This window comes from Canis lupus, chromosome 7 (genome assembly GCF_011100685.1).
Source record: "Canis lupus familiaris isolate Mischka breed German Shepherd chromosome 7, alternate assembly UU_Cfam_GSD_1.0, whole genome shotgun sequence".
NCBI classification, from domain to species: domain Eukaryota; kingdom Metazoa; phylum Chordata; class Mammalia; order Carnivora; family Canidae; genus Canis; species Canis lupus.
This window is the reverse complement of record NC_049228.1, coordinates 10,850,023-10,868,494: the sequence shown is the minus strand read 5'-3', so window position 1 is coordinate 10,868,494 and position 18,472 is coordinate 10,850,023. Positions and strand designations below refer to the sequence as shown.

Sequence of the window (18,472 nt, the reverse complement as noted above, 5' to 3'; positions counted from 1 at the left end):
TTATTCCCTTTTTAGTTAAGCAAGATGAATTTTTGTTCTAGTAAGTATTCAGCAAATTCATTTCTAAACTTAGTTCCATTTATAATTATAGTTAACATCAGCTATAAGCAAACCAATATGTTACTGAACTTTTAGAGGATTGTCCTGAGTTGGCAACTATTTTCTTCGAAGATCTGATAAAAAATTTTATCATCTGATCTATCTACACCTCTAGAATGGAAAAGGTCCAGGAGGATTCACGGGAGCAGAGCTCACCAAAAACACTGGTTAATTATGATATACTGAAAACTTAGCAAACTAAAACAGACTTCTATTTTTACAGGTGTCACAACTAATTCAAGAGGAGACAAACTCATGAATATTTACTTTTTAATATCCTTATAGCGGAGGACTGGTAGACATAAAATGTTTAAGTTGTTGCAACTCCTCCTCTTCAGTTCACCCTATCTGCTCCTTGCACTGTTGAGGATGTCTGTTGTCCTTTCCTGAAAGTCTCTTTGTGTCCTAGTTGAGATAGGAGATATCTCTTTTGTTAATATTGGTAAGGTACAACTCACGCAATTGTAAAACAAAGTTTCAGAATGTAAAAACCATGCTTACAAGGTAGTCATGGGGATTGAGAAGGAGTCTTACGTCTCTTATTTAGGTTTTTATTTCCTCTGGTAAAGTAAGTATAAATGGCACAGAGTTGAACTCAAATGCAAAATGAAAACAATTCTTACTAATCTTCAACTCCACTAAACCTATTTTTTTTTAAGATTTTGTGTATTTATGCATGAGAGACACACGGAGAGAAGCAGAGACACAGGCAGAGGGAGAAGCAGGCTCTGCAGGGAGCCCGATGCAGGACTCCATCCCAGGACCCCAGGATCATGACCTGAGCCGAAGGCAGACGTTGAACCACTGAGCCATCCAGGTGTCCCTAAACCTATTTTCTGAAGAAAACCTATTTTCTGATTATCTTTTAGTTTCAGGTAGTCATCTGCCCTATCGGACAAAATCAGGCCCGTATCTGTCAGCTATACAACACACTAAACCTGGTTTCAGTCTGTACAAAGAAAAGGAAACAGGAACAGAAAACCACTGGTCTCTGACCCTGTTTATTCTGCATTACTTCCTTCAAAGTATGAAATATGGCTTCTTCTTTCTCCTCTGAAATTGAGAAGCAACAGCCTTCTTTCTTCTCCCCACAAAAAATGTGTGTTGATAAAATAATTAACTCTTGGGGCCCTGGCTGGCTAAGTTGGTAGACTATGTGTCTCTTGATTTGGAGTCATGAGTTCAAGCTCCATACTAGGGTACTTTTTTTTTTTTTTTTCTTACAGGTAGGGAGAAAGATAAATATTTTAATTTGTTTACAAAACAGCATTTTCATAAAATTTCTGTAAGTTATAGATATATCTAGAGACCAGTTTCCTTCAATCTGGAGGAGCAAACATGAGGGGATCAACAATGTTTTGAACAAGAGTCATTAAAAACAGTCATCATTGTCCTTAACTCATTCAGTTCCATGTTGTTTCTTTTTGTTCTGTTTAAATGCAGCTTTTAGTTCTGACAATTCATACTTTAGTTTTATGATCTCAGGGTGACCAGAGACTGGTATTTGTCAAAAGCCCTTTTTGTGAATCTTCTTGAAGCTGGACCATATTTTTGCAAGAGCATCAGAACAACACCTTGATAGAAGTGTGAACTCTTCTCACTGTAGCATTCCAGCTGTTCTCTCTTTATATCTCAAGCCGAATTTGTAGGTTTTCAGGATGATTTGAAGGTTATCTAGGTAATTTGGTGGGGAGAGGTGACTTGGGGATCCTACCCTTCCGCCATCTTGCCCCGCCTCCATACTACGGTACTTAAACACATGAGTGCATACATTAATAATAATAATAATGTATGAAATGTATGAAAGCACATGTTAGTAGTAGTGATAATAATAATAATAAACAACTATCAAAGCAGTTATTCTCCAAAGTAGCCACATTCAAACTTTATCTTCCACGATAAATAAGAAGGAAATTTATTGTGTTTAGGACTATTTCTACTTTTTGAAATTAGATAACAATAGAGGGGATCCCCGGGTGGCTCAGCGGTTTAGTGCCTGCCTTCCGCCCAGGGCGTAATCCTGGAGTCCTGAGATCAAGTCCCACATCAGGCTCCCTGCATGGAGCCTGCTTCTCCCTCTGCCTGTGTCTCTGCTTCTTTCTCTCCCTCTCTCTCTCTCTCTGTCTCTCATGAATAAATAAATAAAATCTTCCTGGGGTTCCAGGATTGAGTCCCGCATCAGGCTCCCACATGGAGCCTGCTTCTCCCTCTGCCTGTGTCTCTGCCTCTCTCTCTCTGTGTCTCTCATGAATAAATAAGTATAATCTTTTAAAAATAAATAAATAAATAAATAAATAAATAAATAAATAAATAAATAACATTATCTTTTGATTTCATTATTTGTCCCTGTATGATTCAAGCAGATATTCCACATATTAACTTATTACAAGACATGTATAAGTTTGAATACTGGCTCTGCCTCATATCTTTGTATAACTCTGAAGAAGTCAAGTTCCATCTCTCAACTGTAGCTTTCTCATACATAAAATGGAAAAACAAGTTGTTATGAGGATTATATGATATAATATATGCAAAATAATTTTGTAATTATTGAATGCTACAGAATTCAGCGTCATTTTCTGGAATACTTTTTTTTTTAAAGATTTAATTTATTTATTCATGAGAGACACAGAGAGAGAGGCAGAGACATAGGCAGAGAGAGAAGCAGGCTCCTCGCAGGGAGCCCAATGTGGGACTCAATCTCAGGACTCCAGTATCACACCCTGGGCTGAAGGCAGGCGCTCAACCACTGAGCCACCCAGGCATCCCAGGAATACTTATTTTTTTTTAAAAGATCTTACTCATTTATTTTGAGAGAAAGAAAGCACAAGCAGAGGAGAGACTCAGACTCCCCACTGAGCATAGAGCCTGATACGAGGCTCGAGATCATGACCTGAGCTCAAGTCAGACACTTAATGGATTGAGCCACCCAAGTGCCCTCAGGAATACCTACTTTATCTCAGGGGCTTGAAATTCTTATAGACTAAGTAAAACATACTTCTATTAAAAGTTTACAATAGTAGCCAATATATAAATATCCTGAATATAAGAATCAAAAGTAGAATTATACATACATGTTATACACTCATGTGTTTAAGTATTGTAACATTAAATATTTTGATTGCCATTGCTTCTGGTTTCTCTTATGTACCCATGTTAGTGAATCAGGAAGGTAAAGATTTTAATTTGCACACTTGAGTTAAGTGATAGAGTTTGCTGCCATCCTGCACAAGAAGAGCTTTCAAATACAACAGCATTACCACTTATACCAAAGAAATTTGAACTGGAACAAAAACAAGACTAATTAAAAAATAAAATGGCATATTTTTATACATAACATTTTAAATATGGAGTTGGGGTACCTAGGCTCAAATTTCATCCTTCAGTTATTTACTGTGACCATGGCTAGATTAAAACACTTCAATTCTGTGTCCTCCTTTTGTCATCTATCAAATGGGAATACTAATAGTACTGCCTTCACATGGCTATGAGGATTAGATGATATAGCATATATTGTGCCTTTAAACATGTTTGGTACTTACCAAACAACCAAATGGTAGAGGCCATAATTGTGTGGGGTATGAAGAATGAGGGATTAGTGTAAAATTCAGTGGAAGGCTTGGGTTAATTCCTATAAGTGCTAGATGGATTACATTCATCAGTAAGCTCCATGAGATCGGGTAAGAGGGTTACATGGCATGAAGTTTCAAAACAGTATTTTGGAAAGACTGCTGAATACCAATTTAGTATGCATCACGTTGCTGAAAAACAACAGCAGAACCAATTTACTTTATAAAATTTGGTTGGGCTTCCAAATTATTTGTGGGTAGAATTTAGAGGGAAGTAGGATTATCTCTTAGTAATTAAGGACATTTAAAAAGTAGGAATTTTTAAAATAATCCATATCTTCCTCAATAGCAAATATTTGTGTATAAGGAAAATAGATAATTTTTGTTTAAATGTCACAATTTTCAACCTAAGACATTCATGTCACAAATGAATATTACCATGCTTATATGTTTGTTATCATAAGGTTAAGATTAGAGGCCACCAAGCAAAACTTAATAGTGAGACCTTTCTTCCCTGCTCCATCTCCACAGTCTAATCAGAAGCTAATGAGTACATAAATAAGTAATAATGGACATGAATAGGTCAATAACACAGGGTGCTGGGTCAACAGTCACATCTATTATTACTGCCTTTTTGTCCCCTTCCTTTAAAAAATAAAAATCTTATATTTGTAGGCTATCATACAGATCTGCTTAACCTCATATGTGTCATATATATAATTTCACATATATAGGTATCTTACATAGAACCTGTTCTTTCATTTCTTCCAAAGAGACAAGTAATGAAAGACAATTAAAAAAAAAAAAAAAAACAAAGGAATTGATGTGAAAATAAATAAGCAATCCTAGGAAAGAGGATTTTACATTTTAATAATCCCTATTGCTACTAGAGGATCAATTTTTGCAAAATATATATGAACTATATTTCACTTAGCAAATCAAATATGGCTACCAGGGAAGTAGTCTTAAGTTTATTTTTAAAAAATATACAGTTGACCCTTGAACAACATGGGGGTTAGGGACATCAATCCCACACACAGCAGAAAATTCATGTATACTTTTGACTCCCCCAAAACTTAACAACTACTGTTGACCAGAAGCCTTACTAACAACATAGTCAACTGACGCCTACTTTGTATGTTATCTGTGTTACACACCATATTCTTAAAATAAAGTAAGCTAGACGAAAGAAAATGAAATCATAAGGAAGAGAAAATACATTTACAGTACTGTAAAAAAATCCATGTAGAAGTGGACACATGCAGTTCAAACCCATGTTATTCAAGGGCCAACTGTAGATTTCTTTTAAAACTTTGTTAAGCTGCTGAAATAGTACAGGAATAATTTGTCCTTTTTCCGTAGTCTGTACACAGCAAAAATGTCACTCCCTAATTGGAACAAAAAAAATAGCCAAGAGTGGATTTGGCATGTAAGAATATTCTGTATGCTACCAAAAGAATATTTTTTCATTATCTGAAAGGAAATTAAACGTATGGGCAGTTCATCTATGAAGGCAGTCTCTATCAAAATAGTCTATAAACTACATGTCTTTGAAAACTAAGGATTTCATATCTGGAGATCACAAAATTTGAATTTTTTATTACTATTATAGCCATGGTAAAAATCAATCTATAAATTTTAAAACTCCAGCTATAAAAAAACAAAACTCCAGCTATAATGCAATGTAATGTAAATATCAAGAATTAAGAGACGGCCTTTCAACTTTAAAGTTGCTTTCTTCCACGAATCAATTTAAGAGTGCCTAAAGAGCAATATTACAGTTATGTCAGCAACCATATTACTTAAAAAAAGCCCTATATCCTTCTCCCTGAAATCAAAATTGTTTCCCATTAAGAATAAACTTGAAAAAGCAGACCTTCCCAAACCTTCTTCCAAACTGATGATGGCTGCTTGCAGTGGATTTTGACTGACTGCTTCAAGACACAGGCCCAGGCGAGAGAACTCAGTGACGGGTGGTGACAGCAGTGCTTTGCTGGAGTGGCCTAACAAGCAGACAGTTGCCAGTCTGAAATTCTGCTGAACAGCTTGCCACTGCCCTGAATCATTCACTGGTCAACATTTTCAGATCCAGTTAATTGTTAAAATGGGCATCCTTGGAAGGATTTACCATTTAAAAAAAAAAAAAAAAAAAGGTTGTAGCCTCTTTGCATCATTTCAAAAGCATGATAATCTGTTTCTGGCTATAGGAGCATAAGATGCAGAACATGTAGTGGAATATGCAAACAGGAGACAGGTTATAAGTTTGAAAGAACAGTTATCAGGGAAGAAAAGTTAGTAGTGATATAAATTAGATGAATTAGTCTTCAGACCCTTTATGATATTAAAATAGTAGCAGATCAAAACATACCTCTAGGGGCATAGCATTTGTTATCTGAACAAAAGTGCAATAGCAAGAATGAAACAAGCAAATGGTACTGGAGATATTATCATAAAAATGTTCAGGATTAGTTATTTTTATTTGCATATGTTTGCCATGCATTGATCTATTTAAGCAATAGGGAAAATAATTTGCTTACCAATGACTGTTAAAAGACATAAAAATGTGGCGATGGATGATGTTCCATAAAACATAGTACTGATATTACACTCCAGAAGATCCGTGTTATTCTGTGTGTTGGGCACTAAAACTGGTGGTAGCAAAAAGCCAACTGCAGTTCCAAGCTGTAAAACAAATGATCCTGTTCATAGCTATTATTAATAAGAGAAAAAAAGCACATACTGGCAATTAATACAACATAGAGAAAACAGTTTCTTTATTAAGGTATAAGGTGTAAAATCTTAAAAAAACAAAAAAAAGGTGTAAGGTGTACATCCTAAAGCTCCATGTTCTGGGGTGCCTGGGTGGCTCAGCAGTTGAGTGTCTGCCTTCGGCCCAGGGCATGATCCTGGAGTGCCAGGACTGAGGCCCACATCGGGCTCCCTGCATGGAGCCTGCTTCTCCCTCTGCCTATCTCTATGCCTCTCTCTCTCTGTCTCTCATGAATAAATAAATAAAATCTTAAAAAAAAAAAAAGGTGTAAGGTGTACAACCTAAAGCTCCATGTTCTGGGGTACCTCGCTGGCTCAGCTGGATGAGCATGCAACTCTTGATCTAGGAGTTTTGAGTTTGAGCCCCACACTGCATGTAGAGATTACTCAAATAAATGAATATTAAAAAAAATCCACTAGGTTCTAATTTTTTTTTTTACTGTACCATTAAAGGGTAGTTGCTGACAACCACCTTTCCTGTTCTACTAATTCCTTGTAGCTGAATAATTCTGCTGTAAGGATGTGTAAGATACAATCCTTACCCTTCAGATGCTTACAATCAAAAACAGGAATAAGAATATGCAGATGAGGGATCCCTGGGTGGCGCAGCGGTTTGGCGCCTGCCTTTGGCCCAGGGCGCGATCCTGGACACCCCGGATCGAATCCCACATCGGGCTCCCTGCATGGAGCCTGCTTCTCCCTCTGCCTATGTCTCGGCCTCTCTCTCTCTCTGTGACTATCATAAATAAATAAAATCTTTAAAAAAAAAAAAAAAGAATATGCAGATGAAGGCTGAGAAAAGAGGACATATAGAATGGGAGAAAATATTTGCAAATTATATATCTAAGAAGGGTCTACTATCTAGAATATATAGAGAACTCTCACAACTCAACAGCAAAAAGGCAAATATCCAATTCAAGAATGGGCAAAGGACTTGAATACACATTTTTCCAAAAAAGATGCCCAATAAGCATGTGAAAAAAAATAACATCATTAATCAGTAGGAAAATGCAAATCAAAACCATAATGAGATACCACTTCATACCCACAAGGATGGCTGTAATTACAAAACAAACAATTGGAAAATAACAAACACTGGCAAGGTGTGAAAACACTGCAACCTTTGTACACTGTTAGTAGGATTATAAAATAGTGTGGCCCCTGTGGAAAACAATTTGGTAGTTCCTTAAAATATTAAACACAGAATTACCATATGACCTAGCAATTCCACTCTTAAATAAATATTCAAGGGACAGCCTGGGTGGCTCAGCGGTTTAGCGCCGCCTTCAGCCAAGGGCCTGATTCCTGGAGACCCAGGATCGAGTCCCTGCATGGAGCCTGCTTCTCCCTCTGCCTATGTCTCTGCCTCTCTCTCTGTGTCTCTCATGAATAAATAATAAAATTAAATCTTTTAAAAAATAAATGATAAATACTCAAAAAACTAAAAATAAGTACAAATATCAAATATTATACATGAATATTCATAACAGCCCTATCTGCAATAGCCAAAAGGTAGAAACAAACCCAAATGTCCATTAGTGGATGAATGGATAAACAAAATGTGGTATATCTATACAATGAAATATTATTCAGCCCTAAAAAGAATGAAATACATATATGGATGAACTTTGAAAACACGTGAAGTGAAAGACATCAGACATAAAAGGTCATATTGTATGATCCCATTTTTTAAAGAAATATTTAATTTATTTATTCATGAGAGACACAGAAAGAGAAGACACACAGGGAGAGGGAGACTCCATGCAGGAAGTCCGATGTGGGACTCGATCCTGGTACTCCAGGATCACGCCCTGAGCCAAAGGCAGACGCCGCCCAACCACTGAGCAATCCAGGCGTCCCCATATGATCCCATTTACATGATATATCTAGAACAGGTAAATCCACAGAGAGAAAAAGCAAATTAGTGGTTGTCTGGGGACGAAAGAAGGGTTGAATAAGGAGTGACTGCTTAGTGGGTATTGGGTCTTCTTTGAGGGTAGATGAAAATGTTTTGGATCTAGATAGAGGTGATGGTTGTACGTTGTGAATATACTAAATGCCACTGAGCTATAGTTTAAAATGGTTAATTTTATGTGAATTTCACCTCAGTAAGAAAAAACATAGGTTGAATATGATAATCACAATGAAAGAAATAAAACTAAAGATAGAGAACATTAAACAGGTAATAATGAGAGTGTGGTAAGTACAGTGATGAAGAGGTAGAGGGTGCTTAAGATCCGGATGATCATGTGATCTATCATCCAAATAAGAACACTATTCAGAGTGAAAGGGACTAAATGAGTAATTAACCTTTTTTTTTTTTTTAAGATTTTATTTATTTATTCATGGGAGACACAGAGAGAGAGGCAGAGACACAGGCAGAGGGAGAAGCAGGCTCCCCTAGGGAGCCCAATGTGGAACTCATCCCCAGACCGGGGATCGGGATAATGAGTAATTATCCTAATGAACAGCTTTACACCTGGATTATCCCAGGCAAACTGGAACATACAGTCACCTTAGCTAAGAAACTGCTTTGAAGGAGCACCTTGCATAGACGTGGGGTTCAAGAAGTTTCTGGAGGAGGAAAGATCTGAAGAGATCGGAGTTAGCCAAGTGAAATCAGGGTGTTCTCAGCTAAGGGGACATCATGTACAAAGGAAGAAGAGACCATGACCTTGTGAGAAGCTGTAAGTAGTGGACAATTCCCCTCAGAGCAGAGGAAGAATGCAGATGTGAGGAATGAGGGGTGTGGATAGGAAAGGAGTAATAACAATATATAAAGATAAATATATCAGAGAATATATAAAGAACTCTCACAACCCTCTCTCTCTCTCTCTCTCTCTCTCTCTATATATATATATATATATATATATATTTATTTATTCATGAGAGACACAGAGAGAGAGGCAGAGACACAGGCAGAGAGAGAAGCAGGCTCCATGCAGGGAGCCTGATGCAGGACTCGATCCCAGGACTCCAGGATCACGCCCTGGGTGGAAGGCAGGCGCCCAACCACTGCACCACTCAGGCATCCCAAGGGAAGAGTTTAGATTTTATTTTAGCACTATGGGAAATCATTGGCGAGTCCAAAGCAGAGCAATGACAGGATCTGATCCATGTTTTAAAAGGGTTTCTCAGGTTAGAGACCGGGCAGTAGAGGTGGATGGTGAAAAGCAGGAATTAGACAGACTTGGGTATGAATGTTGCCACCATTTAGCTGAGTGATTTCTGAAAAATAATTTAATCTCTTCAAATCTCAGTTTCAGTGTCTGTAAAATGGAGAGACTAATGGTTCTTACCTTATATTGTTAAATTCAAGGGCACAATGCATGCAAAATACTTGGCATGGTGCCAGGTTCTTAGTGAGCACTTAATAACGTTGACTATTACTATAAATGATCACTCCATAATCTAGGCTGAAAATGGAGGCCATGAACAAGTGCACAGCTACTGCAGCCAAGGAAGGATGAGAACACCAAGGGAGAATGTAGGAAGAAGGCAGAGGTGTGCTGAACATCAGAGGGATCCGCCTATGAGAAAGCATCTCCATTTATTATCCACAAATAGATAATCCATAGATACGGAGTTAATAATATTTCAGTCATGCTCAATGAAGTATGAAAGGGAATATCATTTTATAAATGAAAAACACTTTAAGAAAACAGTTCCTATCTAAACATATGGAAGCAACCAACAAAAATATCATAAATTATTTTGAATACATAACAATTAGATTCAAGCTACCCTTTCTTCTGTACTTTTAGAGAAAGATAAATGTAAAGTAATAAACACGTAGAGCTAGTCTTTTTATGGATCTTAGCTAAATCTTATTGTGATCTTGAAACAAGTATTAGATTGGAAGTAAGAGAGTAACATTCTTTTGTTACATAGCATGTAGGAATATAGGTATAGAGAGAAGTGAAGTTCTTGGTATATAGATTTTTAACTACATTCTCCTCAAGTTGAATGAACACTCAATACAATATACATGAAGCATCACAGAACTCCAGAAGCAAATTTTAAATGACAAAAAAAGGATCAATCTGGGGACGCCTGGGTGGCTCAGTGGTTTAGTGCCTGCCTTTGGCCCAGGGCATGATCCTGGGGTCCCAGGATGGAGTCCTGCATTGGGCTCCCTGCGTGGAGCCTGCTCCTCCTCCCTCTGCCTATGTCTCTGTCTCTGCCTCTCTCTCTCTCTCTCTCTGTGTCTCTCATGAATAAATAAATAAAATCTTTAAAAAAAAAGGATCAATCTGCAATTACAATACACACACACACAATATTCTACTTAGTACTGTTACTGAATGCTACTGGAATTTGAACCTATGGTGTTAGAAGGATGAGGAAGCACTTTAAGGGAGAAATGGCAAAATAAGCCACCCTTTTATCATGGGTTCCATGATCTGTGATCTGTCTTGCACTTTCTTACTGTTAAAAATTGGTAAGTGAATATATAATGTTGTGAAGCCTCTACCACCAGAACATTTATTTAGGCTGTCATTTATAAGTGTCATGTGCTAGGCCCTCTGCTAACTGCTAATATGTAAAATTAAACAGGAGAGGGGCCTGACTGGCTCAGTTGGAAGAGTGTACAACTCTTGATCTCAGGGTCCTGAGTTCTATCTAGCCCCACCTTGGGTGTAGAGATTACTACAAAAAATAAACTTTAGAAAAATAAATAAACAAAAACAAAATAAAACAGGAGCAGTTCACACCGATCACTCAAAACGAGCACTTCCCAGAATCCAACAACCTTCCTTTTACAATGAATACTCTGGGGGCAACAAAAACACCTACCCGAGTCTCATTGGTTATTACACTAATAAGTTTTCTATCATGTTAGGGATATAGGGGCCAGCTCGATTAATATTTTATAGGTAATTCTCAAAGCAAGATGATAAGTTGGTCATTTCAAACTGGTTTGGAAGTTCTGTGCTTACAAATAAATCAAATACCATCTTTAACCCAAAACTGTTTCCTATCTTGACTACACATCTCCCTTCCTTCACTTATACACAACTGCCTCCTTCCTCTTCCCTCAGGAGGCAGAGGTCCTTTACCTGGTCCTTTAAGGAGCCGATTTTCATCTATCACTCTAGTTCTTACCTGATTGCCTAGCACGGCAGGTGGCACAAGCTGTGGACACCTCCTTGGGCCCAAACCACACCGAGGCGATGCGGGAGGGCAAGCCGAGGATGAACACCTGGGCCACGGAGCACAGGCACTGGCCCAGCATGGTGACCCAGAAGAGATGCTGCTGGACACTGCCGCACTTGACCCAGGCGCCCAGGCAGTTGAGGCCGGAGCCCAGCAGGGCCGTGAGCCTCAGGCCTCTGGTGTCCAGCAGCCACGTGGCCGGGAAGATGAGGGGCACGTAGGCCAGCATGTACACCATGGACAGCCAGTCGATGTGCAGGAAGGAGACGCGGTAGAAGTCCCTGAAGACATTGCTGATGATGCTGTACTGGATCCACTGGAAGGCATTCACCAGCGAGTACAGGCTGAAGATGAGGAGCACCACAAAGCGCCGCGCGGAGAGCGCCGTCTGCGGCACTCGGGCGCCCTCGGCCCCGGGGGTCTCCTCCCCGGGGCCCCCCGGCAGCAGCCGGGTCTGGGTCTCCTCCTCCGGGGCCAGCGGGGTCCGAGGCCTGTCCAGGGCTTGCACGGCGGCCGCGAGGCTGTCCCGAGACACTCCATTCAGGGTCAGGCAGCCGGCCTTGGGCCCGTTCTGCGGCTCGGCGCTCAGCTTTCCGGGGGGCTCGCCCCCCGGGACCAACAGGTACCCATTGGCGGGCGGGTGCCCGGGTGCCCCCGCTGCCCCCTCCTCAACGTCCAGCTTCGCCATGTCCCCGCGCGCCCCCGCGCCTCCCCGCTCCCCGGCCCCCCCTCCTCCCCCTCCCTGCACCCCCGGCCCCGGCCCCGAGGCCCTCCCTGCACCCCCGACCCCAACCGCTCGGCCCACCGCTCAGGCAACCCTCTCCCTGGCCGAGGGAGCGCGGGTGCGAGCCGCGGAAGCCAGCCCGCGCTGCAGGGAGCCCGCGGGCGAAGGAGGCTCTCCCGCTCCGAGCCTACCTCCGGGCGGTCACCCCGCGCCGGGCCCCGCCCCGAGAGCGTGTCACCGCGGGTGACGGCCCGGCGGCCAATCAGCGGGCGTCCTCGCCCGGCGCGCGGGCCAATCGGGGAGCTCCTCTCAGGGTGGAGGCGGGAGCAATGTTTTCGGAGAGGAGGGAGGACGGCGGGCCTGCAGGTCGGGGCGGACGGTCCTCCCCCCACCCCCGGAGGCTGCGGGGCGGCGGGGCTGCGGGCTGCGGGCTGCGGTCGCGAGCAACCGGCCCGGGGGGAGGGCGGGTGGGGTGCGCAGAGGGTGGGCGCCGTGAGCGAGCGAGCAGGCGGGCGGGGGCCGCTCGGGGCTGGGAGCCATCGCCCTCTCCCCGCAGAGGGGCTCCCCTGGGGCCCGGTGGGCGCTCCGGCGGGGGGCACACCTGGCCTCGCCCCGACTCGGCTGCCCGGCCGGAGGGAGCGGACCCGGACCGCCTTCCCGAAGCTCGTGCCCCCTCCGCAGAGGAAAAACACCAGGAGGCGTTTCAGCCCGGATACAGAGGTTTCTATTTTATTTTATTTTATTTTATTTTATTTTATATTTTATTTTATTTTATTTTATTTTATTTTATTTTATTTTATTTTATTTTATTATTTTATTTTATTTATTTTATTATTATTTTATATTTTATTTTATTTTATTTTTATTTTATTTATTTTATTTATTTATTTTATTTTATTTTATTTAATTTTATTTTAATTTTTTGGATACAGAGGTTTCATCAGAAACCTCTCCTTGTGGGACTCCTGGGGGGCTCAGCGGCGGAGCATCCCCCTTCGGCTCAGGTCCTGATCCCCGGTCCCGGGATAGAGCCCCGCATCGCCCCCCTCCCCCGCCCCCGCAGGGAGCCTGCTTCTCCCTCTGCCTGTGTCTCTGCCTCTCTCTCTCTCTCTCTCTCTCTCTCCCTGTGTGTGTGTCTCATGAATAAATGAATAAAATCTTTAGGAAAAAAAAGAAAAGACCTCTTTCTTCCCTTGTGAAGTTGGAATCCTGCAACCCTGAGCGGACCCGAGGCTCCCCGCTCTCCCTCGGACCAGCCCCTGCAGTCAGCCTCGCTGGACGTGCGCAGCCGGTGGCTTCGGTGGGTTCCGGGTCCCAGTCTTGTTTGCTGTGTCCAGACACTGTCGTGCCCTCCGGCATTAAAAAATGAAACCTGGATCCCTGGGTGGCGCAACGGTTTGGCGCCCGCCTTTGGCCCTGGGCGCGATCCTGGAGACCCGGGATTGAATCCCACGTCGGGCTCCTGGTGCATGGAGCCTGCTTCTCTCTCTGCCTCTCTCTCTCTCTCTCTCTCTCTCTCTCTCTCTCTCTCTCTCCCTCCCTGTGTGTGACTATCATAAATAAATAAAAATTAAAAAAAATTTAAAAAAAAAAAAAAAAAAAAAAAAAAAAAATGAAACCTGCTCTCAAGGGCACGTACACGTAGCCTTGAGAATCTTCTAGAGAAATGTTGCCCCTGCTCTTGCTACTGCTTAGGCAACGAATTTTGAAACAAGGCAAACCCGATGAGACTCCAAATAGTTAAATCGAAACCCAAGATGTCTAACTATGGGTGTTTTTTTTTTTTTTTAAGATTTTATTTACTTATTCATGAGAGAAAGAGAGAGAGGAGAGAGAGGCAGAGACACAGGCAGAGGGAGAAGCAGGCTCCATGCAGGGAGCCTGATGTGGGACTCGATCCCAGGACTCCAGGATCACACCCTGGGCCAAAGGCAGGCGCTAAACCGCTGAGCCACCCAGACGCCCCTAACTAGGGGTTTAATCTAAAAAAGTGATGCAATCTAGAAGCCTTAAAACCCTGTATATCTTATTTTTAATGACTCTTAATACTATTATTTTGGTGATATATATCTGATGTATGCCTCAGATATAGATATAGATATGGATCATATATATCAGACATCTCTCATACAGGTGAAATATTACAAAATCCTAAACTTTAAGGAATATGTACATTTCAATGTCTTCCTTGGCCACCCTATATAAACTGTCACATGCCACCACCAACCACCACCACCCAGTCCCCTCCCCTGCTTAATTTTTCTTCTTAGTGCTTACCACTATCTAAATTATCCTATATTTTACTTATTTTTTTTCTGGTTATTTTCTCCCTTCCCTCCCCACTGGAAGGTAAGCTCCATGAGAGTTAGTCTGAAAATTTATTGCTATTTCTTGAATGACTGCAGCTAACAAGCATTGAATTACCATAATATTTTAAATAATTACTTGCTACGTAAATGAATCCATTTCTTTTTAAAAAACATGCAAGTTTCCTCTGCAACTATGATTTTCTAAACATTTATTTAGATAATATTTCGGATTATTAAGCTGTGTTCTCTGAATGAACACATAACCAAATGTGGAATCCAAAGGACTTCAGTCTCAGTTAAGGAAGTTTATCATTGGGCACCTGGGTGGTTCAGTGGTTGAGCATCTGCCTTTGGCTCAGGTCATGTTCCCAGGGTCCTGGGATGAGTCCTGCATCAGGCTCCCCATAGGGAGCCTGATTCTCCCTCTACCTATGTCTCTGCCTCTCTCTCTCTGTGTCTCTCATGAATAAATAAATAAAATCTTTAAAAAAAAAAAAGTTTATCGCATGAGTTTCTGAAAAAGATACTAATCACATTGCTTATTATTCAGCACAACTTATTATTCAATATTCAGAGGCATTTTTTAAATACCTTTATGTACCGTGAAACTTTCTCTTTTTTTTTTTTTTTTTAAGATTTTATTTATTTATTCATGAGAGACACAAAGAGCCAGAGAGGCAGAGACACAGGCAGAGGGAGAAGCAGGCGCCATGCAAGGAGCCTGATGTGGGACTCAATCCCAGGACTCCAGGATCACGCCCTGGGCCAAAGGCAGGCGCTAAACCGCTGAGCCACCCAGGGATCCCCCTGTGAAACTTTCTACATAACTCACAGAAAACCGTCTAGAAAGAGCATCCAATGGGTACAATTTTAAATGGATTCTGCTTGCCCCTGTCATACCTCCATTCCAGATCCAGGTATTTATAGTAAGCATTTAGATATCTGCAAACTTCCCACCCCCTTTTCTGAAACCAGAAACTGGCAGATTATATTAGGCCTCACTTCCCCATTAGAGATTGTCTTCTGCCAAATCTGAAGGATAATTTCCCTCTTTGCACAAAGGCAGCTTCCTGAATGTATTTCTGCAAGGAGGCCATTCTTACCAATTGTGTAGGCTTCAGTTTAGAAATAATTTGCCTTCTCTATGTCCTTAGCAAGAAGGATTAGGTTAAGAGTCCTCTGGGTATCCTGGATCTAAGCATCTAATTTCCCTCCACATTTTTGCCAGCTGGCACCTATACTACTCTCATCCACTTTGTTATTTGCCTTCCATGCCCATGGCAAAACTCTGTATCTGATACTATCACCATCTGTGTGGAGCAGAGCGTCAAGGGAGTTTAGAGTACTGGAGCAAAGCATATCTAGAGGCAGGCTACCTGGATTTGAATCCCAACTTTAGTACTCACTAGCTGCCCAAGTTGGGCAAGTTACTTAGGTGTTTTATAATAGTACATGCTTCATGTGATTGCTATTATGAGGAATAAATGAGTGAATGATGCCTGGCACATGACATTCTTAGTTATAGTTATTAGGTAATTTATATAGTGGTTAGAGGCCAGGCTCCAGATCCAATTGGCCTGGATTCAAATCCTAGCTCTTTTACTTACCAGCTGCATGACTTTGGACCAATTACTCTGTGCCTCAGTTTCTCCAACTAGAAAATGAAGACAGTCTTCTTCATGAAATTGTGAGAAATAAATAGCTAATAAGTACAAAGTGCTTAAATAGTACCTAATCTCTGATCTATAGTAATCAGTAATATACTCAATAAATGTTACCCAAAGCCATTGTTATCAACACAAGTCTGCCCTCAATGTTATCTTATTCTTATGTTGTCTTAGATTTGACCCCATTTTGCCTATTGAAGCTTGCTTGCATTGTCCTGGGGTTACTCCAAGCTCTCTCAGACTGAATTTATGATTGTAGAGCCCTTCTCCAGAGGGTGCTTTGAGAATGTCCTGAAAGGACAGCACATGGTGGTGTATATTAACTACCGCTGGCCTAACAAGAGGTAAATTTCTTTCTTTATTTTTTAAGATTTTATTTATTTATTCATGAGAGACACACAGAGAGGCAGAGACATAGGCAGAGGGCAGGCTTCTTGATGTGGGACTCATTCCCAGGACCCCAGGATCATGCCCTGAGCCAAAGGCAGACGTTCAACCGCTGAGCCACCCAAGCATCCCAAAAGGTAAATTTCTTTTTTTTTTTTTCCAAAAGGTAAATTTCTTATCAGAGGTGTTCAACAGTTGAGTAGACCACAATATCCAGACAACTGATGCTATCTATATTGGATCAGGTGTGTTGAGGACAGGATGCCAGAATTTCATAGGAAATTGAACTATATGGGCCTCCTGGCATGGTGCATTTGTTTGAGCATCTGACTCTTGATTTTGGCTCAGGTCATGATCTTGGGGTCATGGGATGGAGACCTGCTTTGGGCTCCAAACTCAGTGCAGGGGGTGTGGGGGGGTTCTGCTTAAGGATTCTCTCTCCCACTTCCTATGCCCCTCCCCCCTCAAATGAATAAATCTTAAAAAAGAAAAAAAGAAAGAAAGTTGAACTATGTGAGATTCAAGATTTCTTTTGACTTGAGGGCACTTGATGGGATGAGCACTGGGTATTATACTACATGTTGGCAAATCGAATTTAAATAAAACAATTTTTTAAAGATTTCTTTTGACTCTAACTTTCTATGATTTATGAAAAGTAAAATATAATATTTCCAAAGAAAAGATTAGACAAAATTCATATGCTTTGTTTGAAAAACTTCCATAAGTAAAAAACGGAGGACAGAAAGAGGAAAACTCAGCAGTATCACCTTGTAGTATCATTCTAGTCTCTTAACCTTGCCTCCTCTGTCTTGAAGCTCCAATAATAGATACTTATTAACCAGTTTAGGTATAAATCATACTTTATATCATATGTTTGGATGTATAAAACATAAACCTTATTCTCTTCCAGAGAGGATAGCTCTGGGAACATCACTTGGCTGGGAGTCAAGAGGAGATTGAGCTACATTATGGGTGTGGAATGCCAAATCTGAGAGAAATTTGAATAAGTAACAGTTCAGCAATATGAGATCTGAATGGCATCCAGGAACCAAGGTCCAGGATGCTATCAAGACTGATGTGGCTTCTCCTGAGCATAAAGTTTCCTGCTGTCTAAGTGGATATGATGCAAACCATGCTACTAGATATAAATGATACTAGATGTAAAAATCCACCATTTTCCCCTTCTTGGGGAAGGGGGGTATATTTTAGCAGGCTTGACTTCAGCTTACACCACTATTACCATGCTCTGTCCACCAGCGTGGTCAAATCTCTATTGTTGTGCTCTGTGGAAAGATTAAGTTGGAATGGAGGAATAGAGGAGGCTGGAAATCAGAATCCTCTCATATGTACTTTATTTTCCTCAAGACATTGTGTTTGTGTGTGTGTGTGTGTGTGTGTGTGTGTGTCTGTAACATTTGTAGAAAAGAATCTCAAGGTTTTCCCTTCTGTGTATTTTCGTCTTGCTTCCTTTTGGTCCATCATGCCAGTTGATTTCCTAAAAGAAACCAGGGACGCTACTCAGCGGTTGAGCATCTGCCTTCATTCAATTCAGGGCATGATCCTCGAGTCCTGGGATTGAGTCCCACATTGGGCTCCCAGCATGGAGCCTGCTTCTCCCTCTGCCTGTGTCTCTGCCTCTGTGTGTGTGTGTGTGTGTGTGTCTCATGAATCAATAAATAAAATCTTAAATATAAATAAATAAATAAATAAATAAATAAATAAATAAATAAATAAATAAAATATTAAAACAAATTTAAAAAGAGACCGAATGGAAGGGGAGGAGTGGGGCAC

General features: G+C 41.1%; 2 protein-coding genes across 2 annotated transcripts in view; one reads left to right on the top strand and one right to left on the bottom strand.

Annotated features, from left to right (window-relative positions):
- The window catches only part of FLVCR1 (FLVCR heme transporter 1), a 37,710-nt gene extending 25,403 nt beyond the window's left edge, over positions 1–12,307 (bottom strand). Inside the window, 3 exon segments of the mRNA XM_038542100.1 lie at positions 6,206–6,350; positions 11,544–11,561; positions 11,563–12,307. Of these exon segments, the coding sequence (XP_038398028.1) occupies positions 6,206–6,350; positions 11,544–11,561; positions 11,563–12,282 (883 nt within the window). The 5' untranslated portion in view covers positions 12,283–12,307.
- LOC106558988 (translation initiation factor IF-2-like) lies at positions 12,281–18,016 on the top strand. The gene is made up of 5 exons (XM_038541743.1): positions 12,281–12,300; positions 12,428–12,684; positions 12,799–13,038; positions 16,554–16,638; positions 17,592–18,016. Exons 1-5 carry the CDS (start codon positions 12,281–12,283, stop codon positions 17,671–17,673), a joined length of 684 nt encoding a protein of 227 aa, XP_038397671.1. The 3' UTR covers positions 17,674–18,016.
- Positions 18,017–18,472: the final 456 nt, after the last annotated feature.

Excerpts from the sequence above, each read along its gene's own strand:
- LOC106558988 (XM_038541743.1), top strand. The coding sequence starts at position 12,281 with ATGTCCCCGCGCGCCCCCGC. Across the intron at positions 12,301-12,427 it reads ATGTCCCCGCGCGCCCCCGC|GGAGCGCGGGTGCGAGCCGC; the intron begins GCCTCCCCGCTC and ends TCCCTGGCCGAG. Across the intron at positions 16,639-17,591 it reads TACCGCTGGCCTAACAAGAG|AGAGGATAGCTCTGGGAACA; the intron begins GTAAATTTCTTT and ends ATTCTCTTCCAG.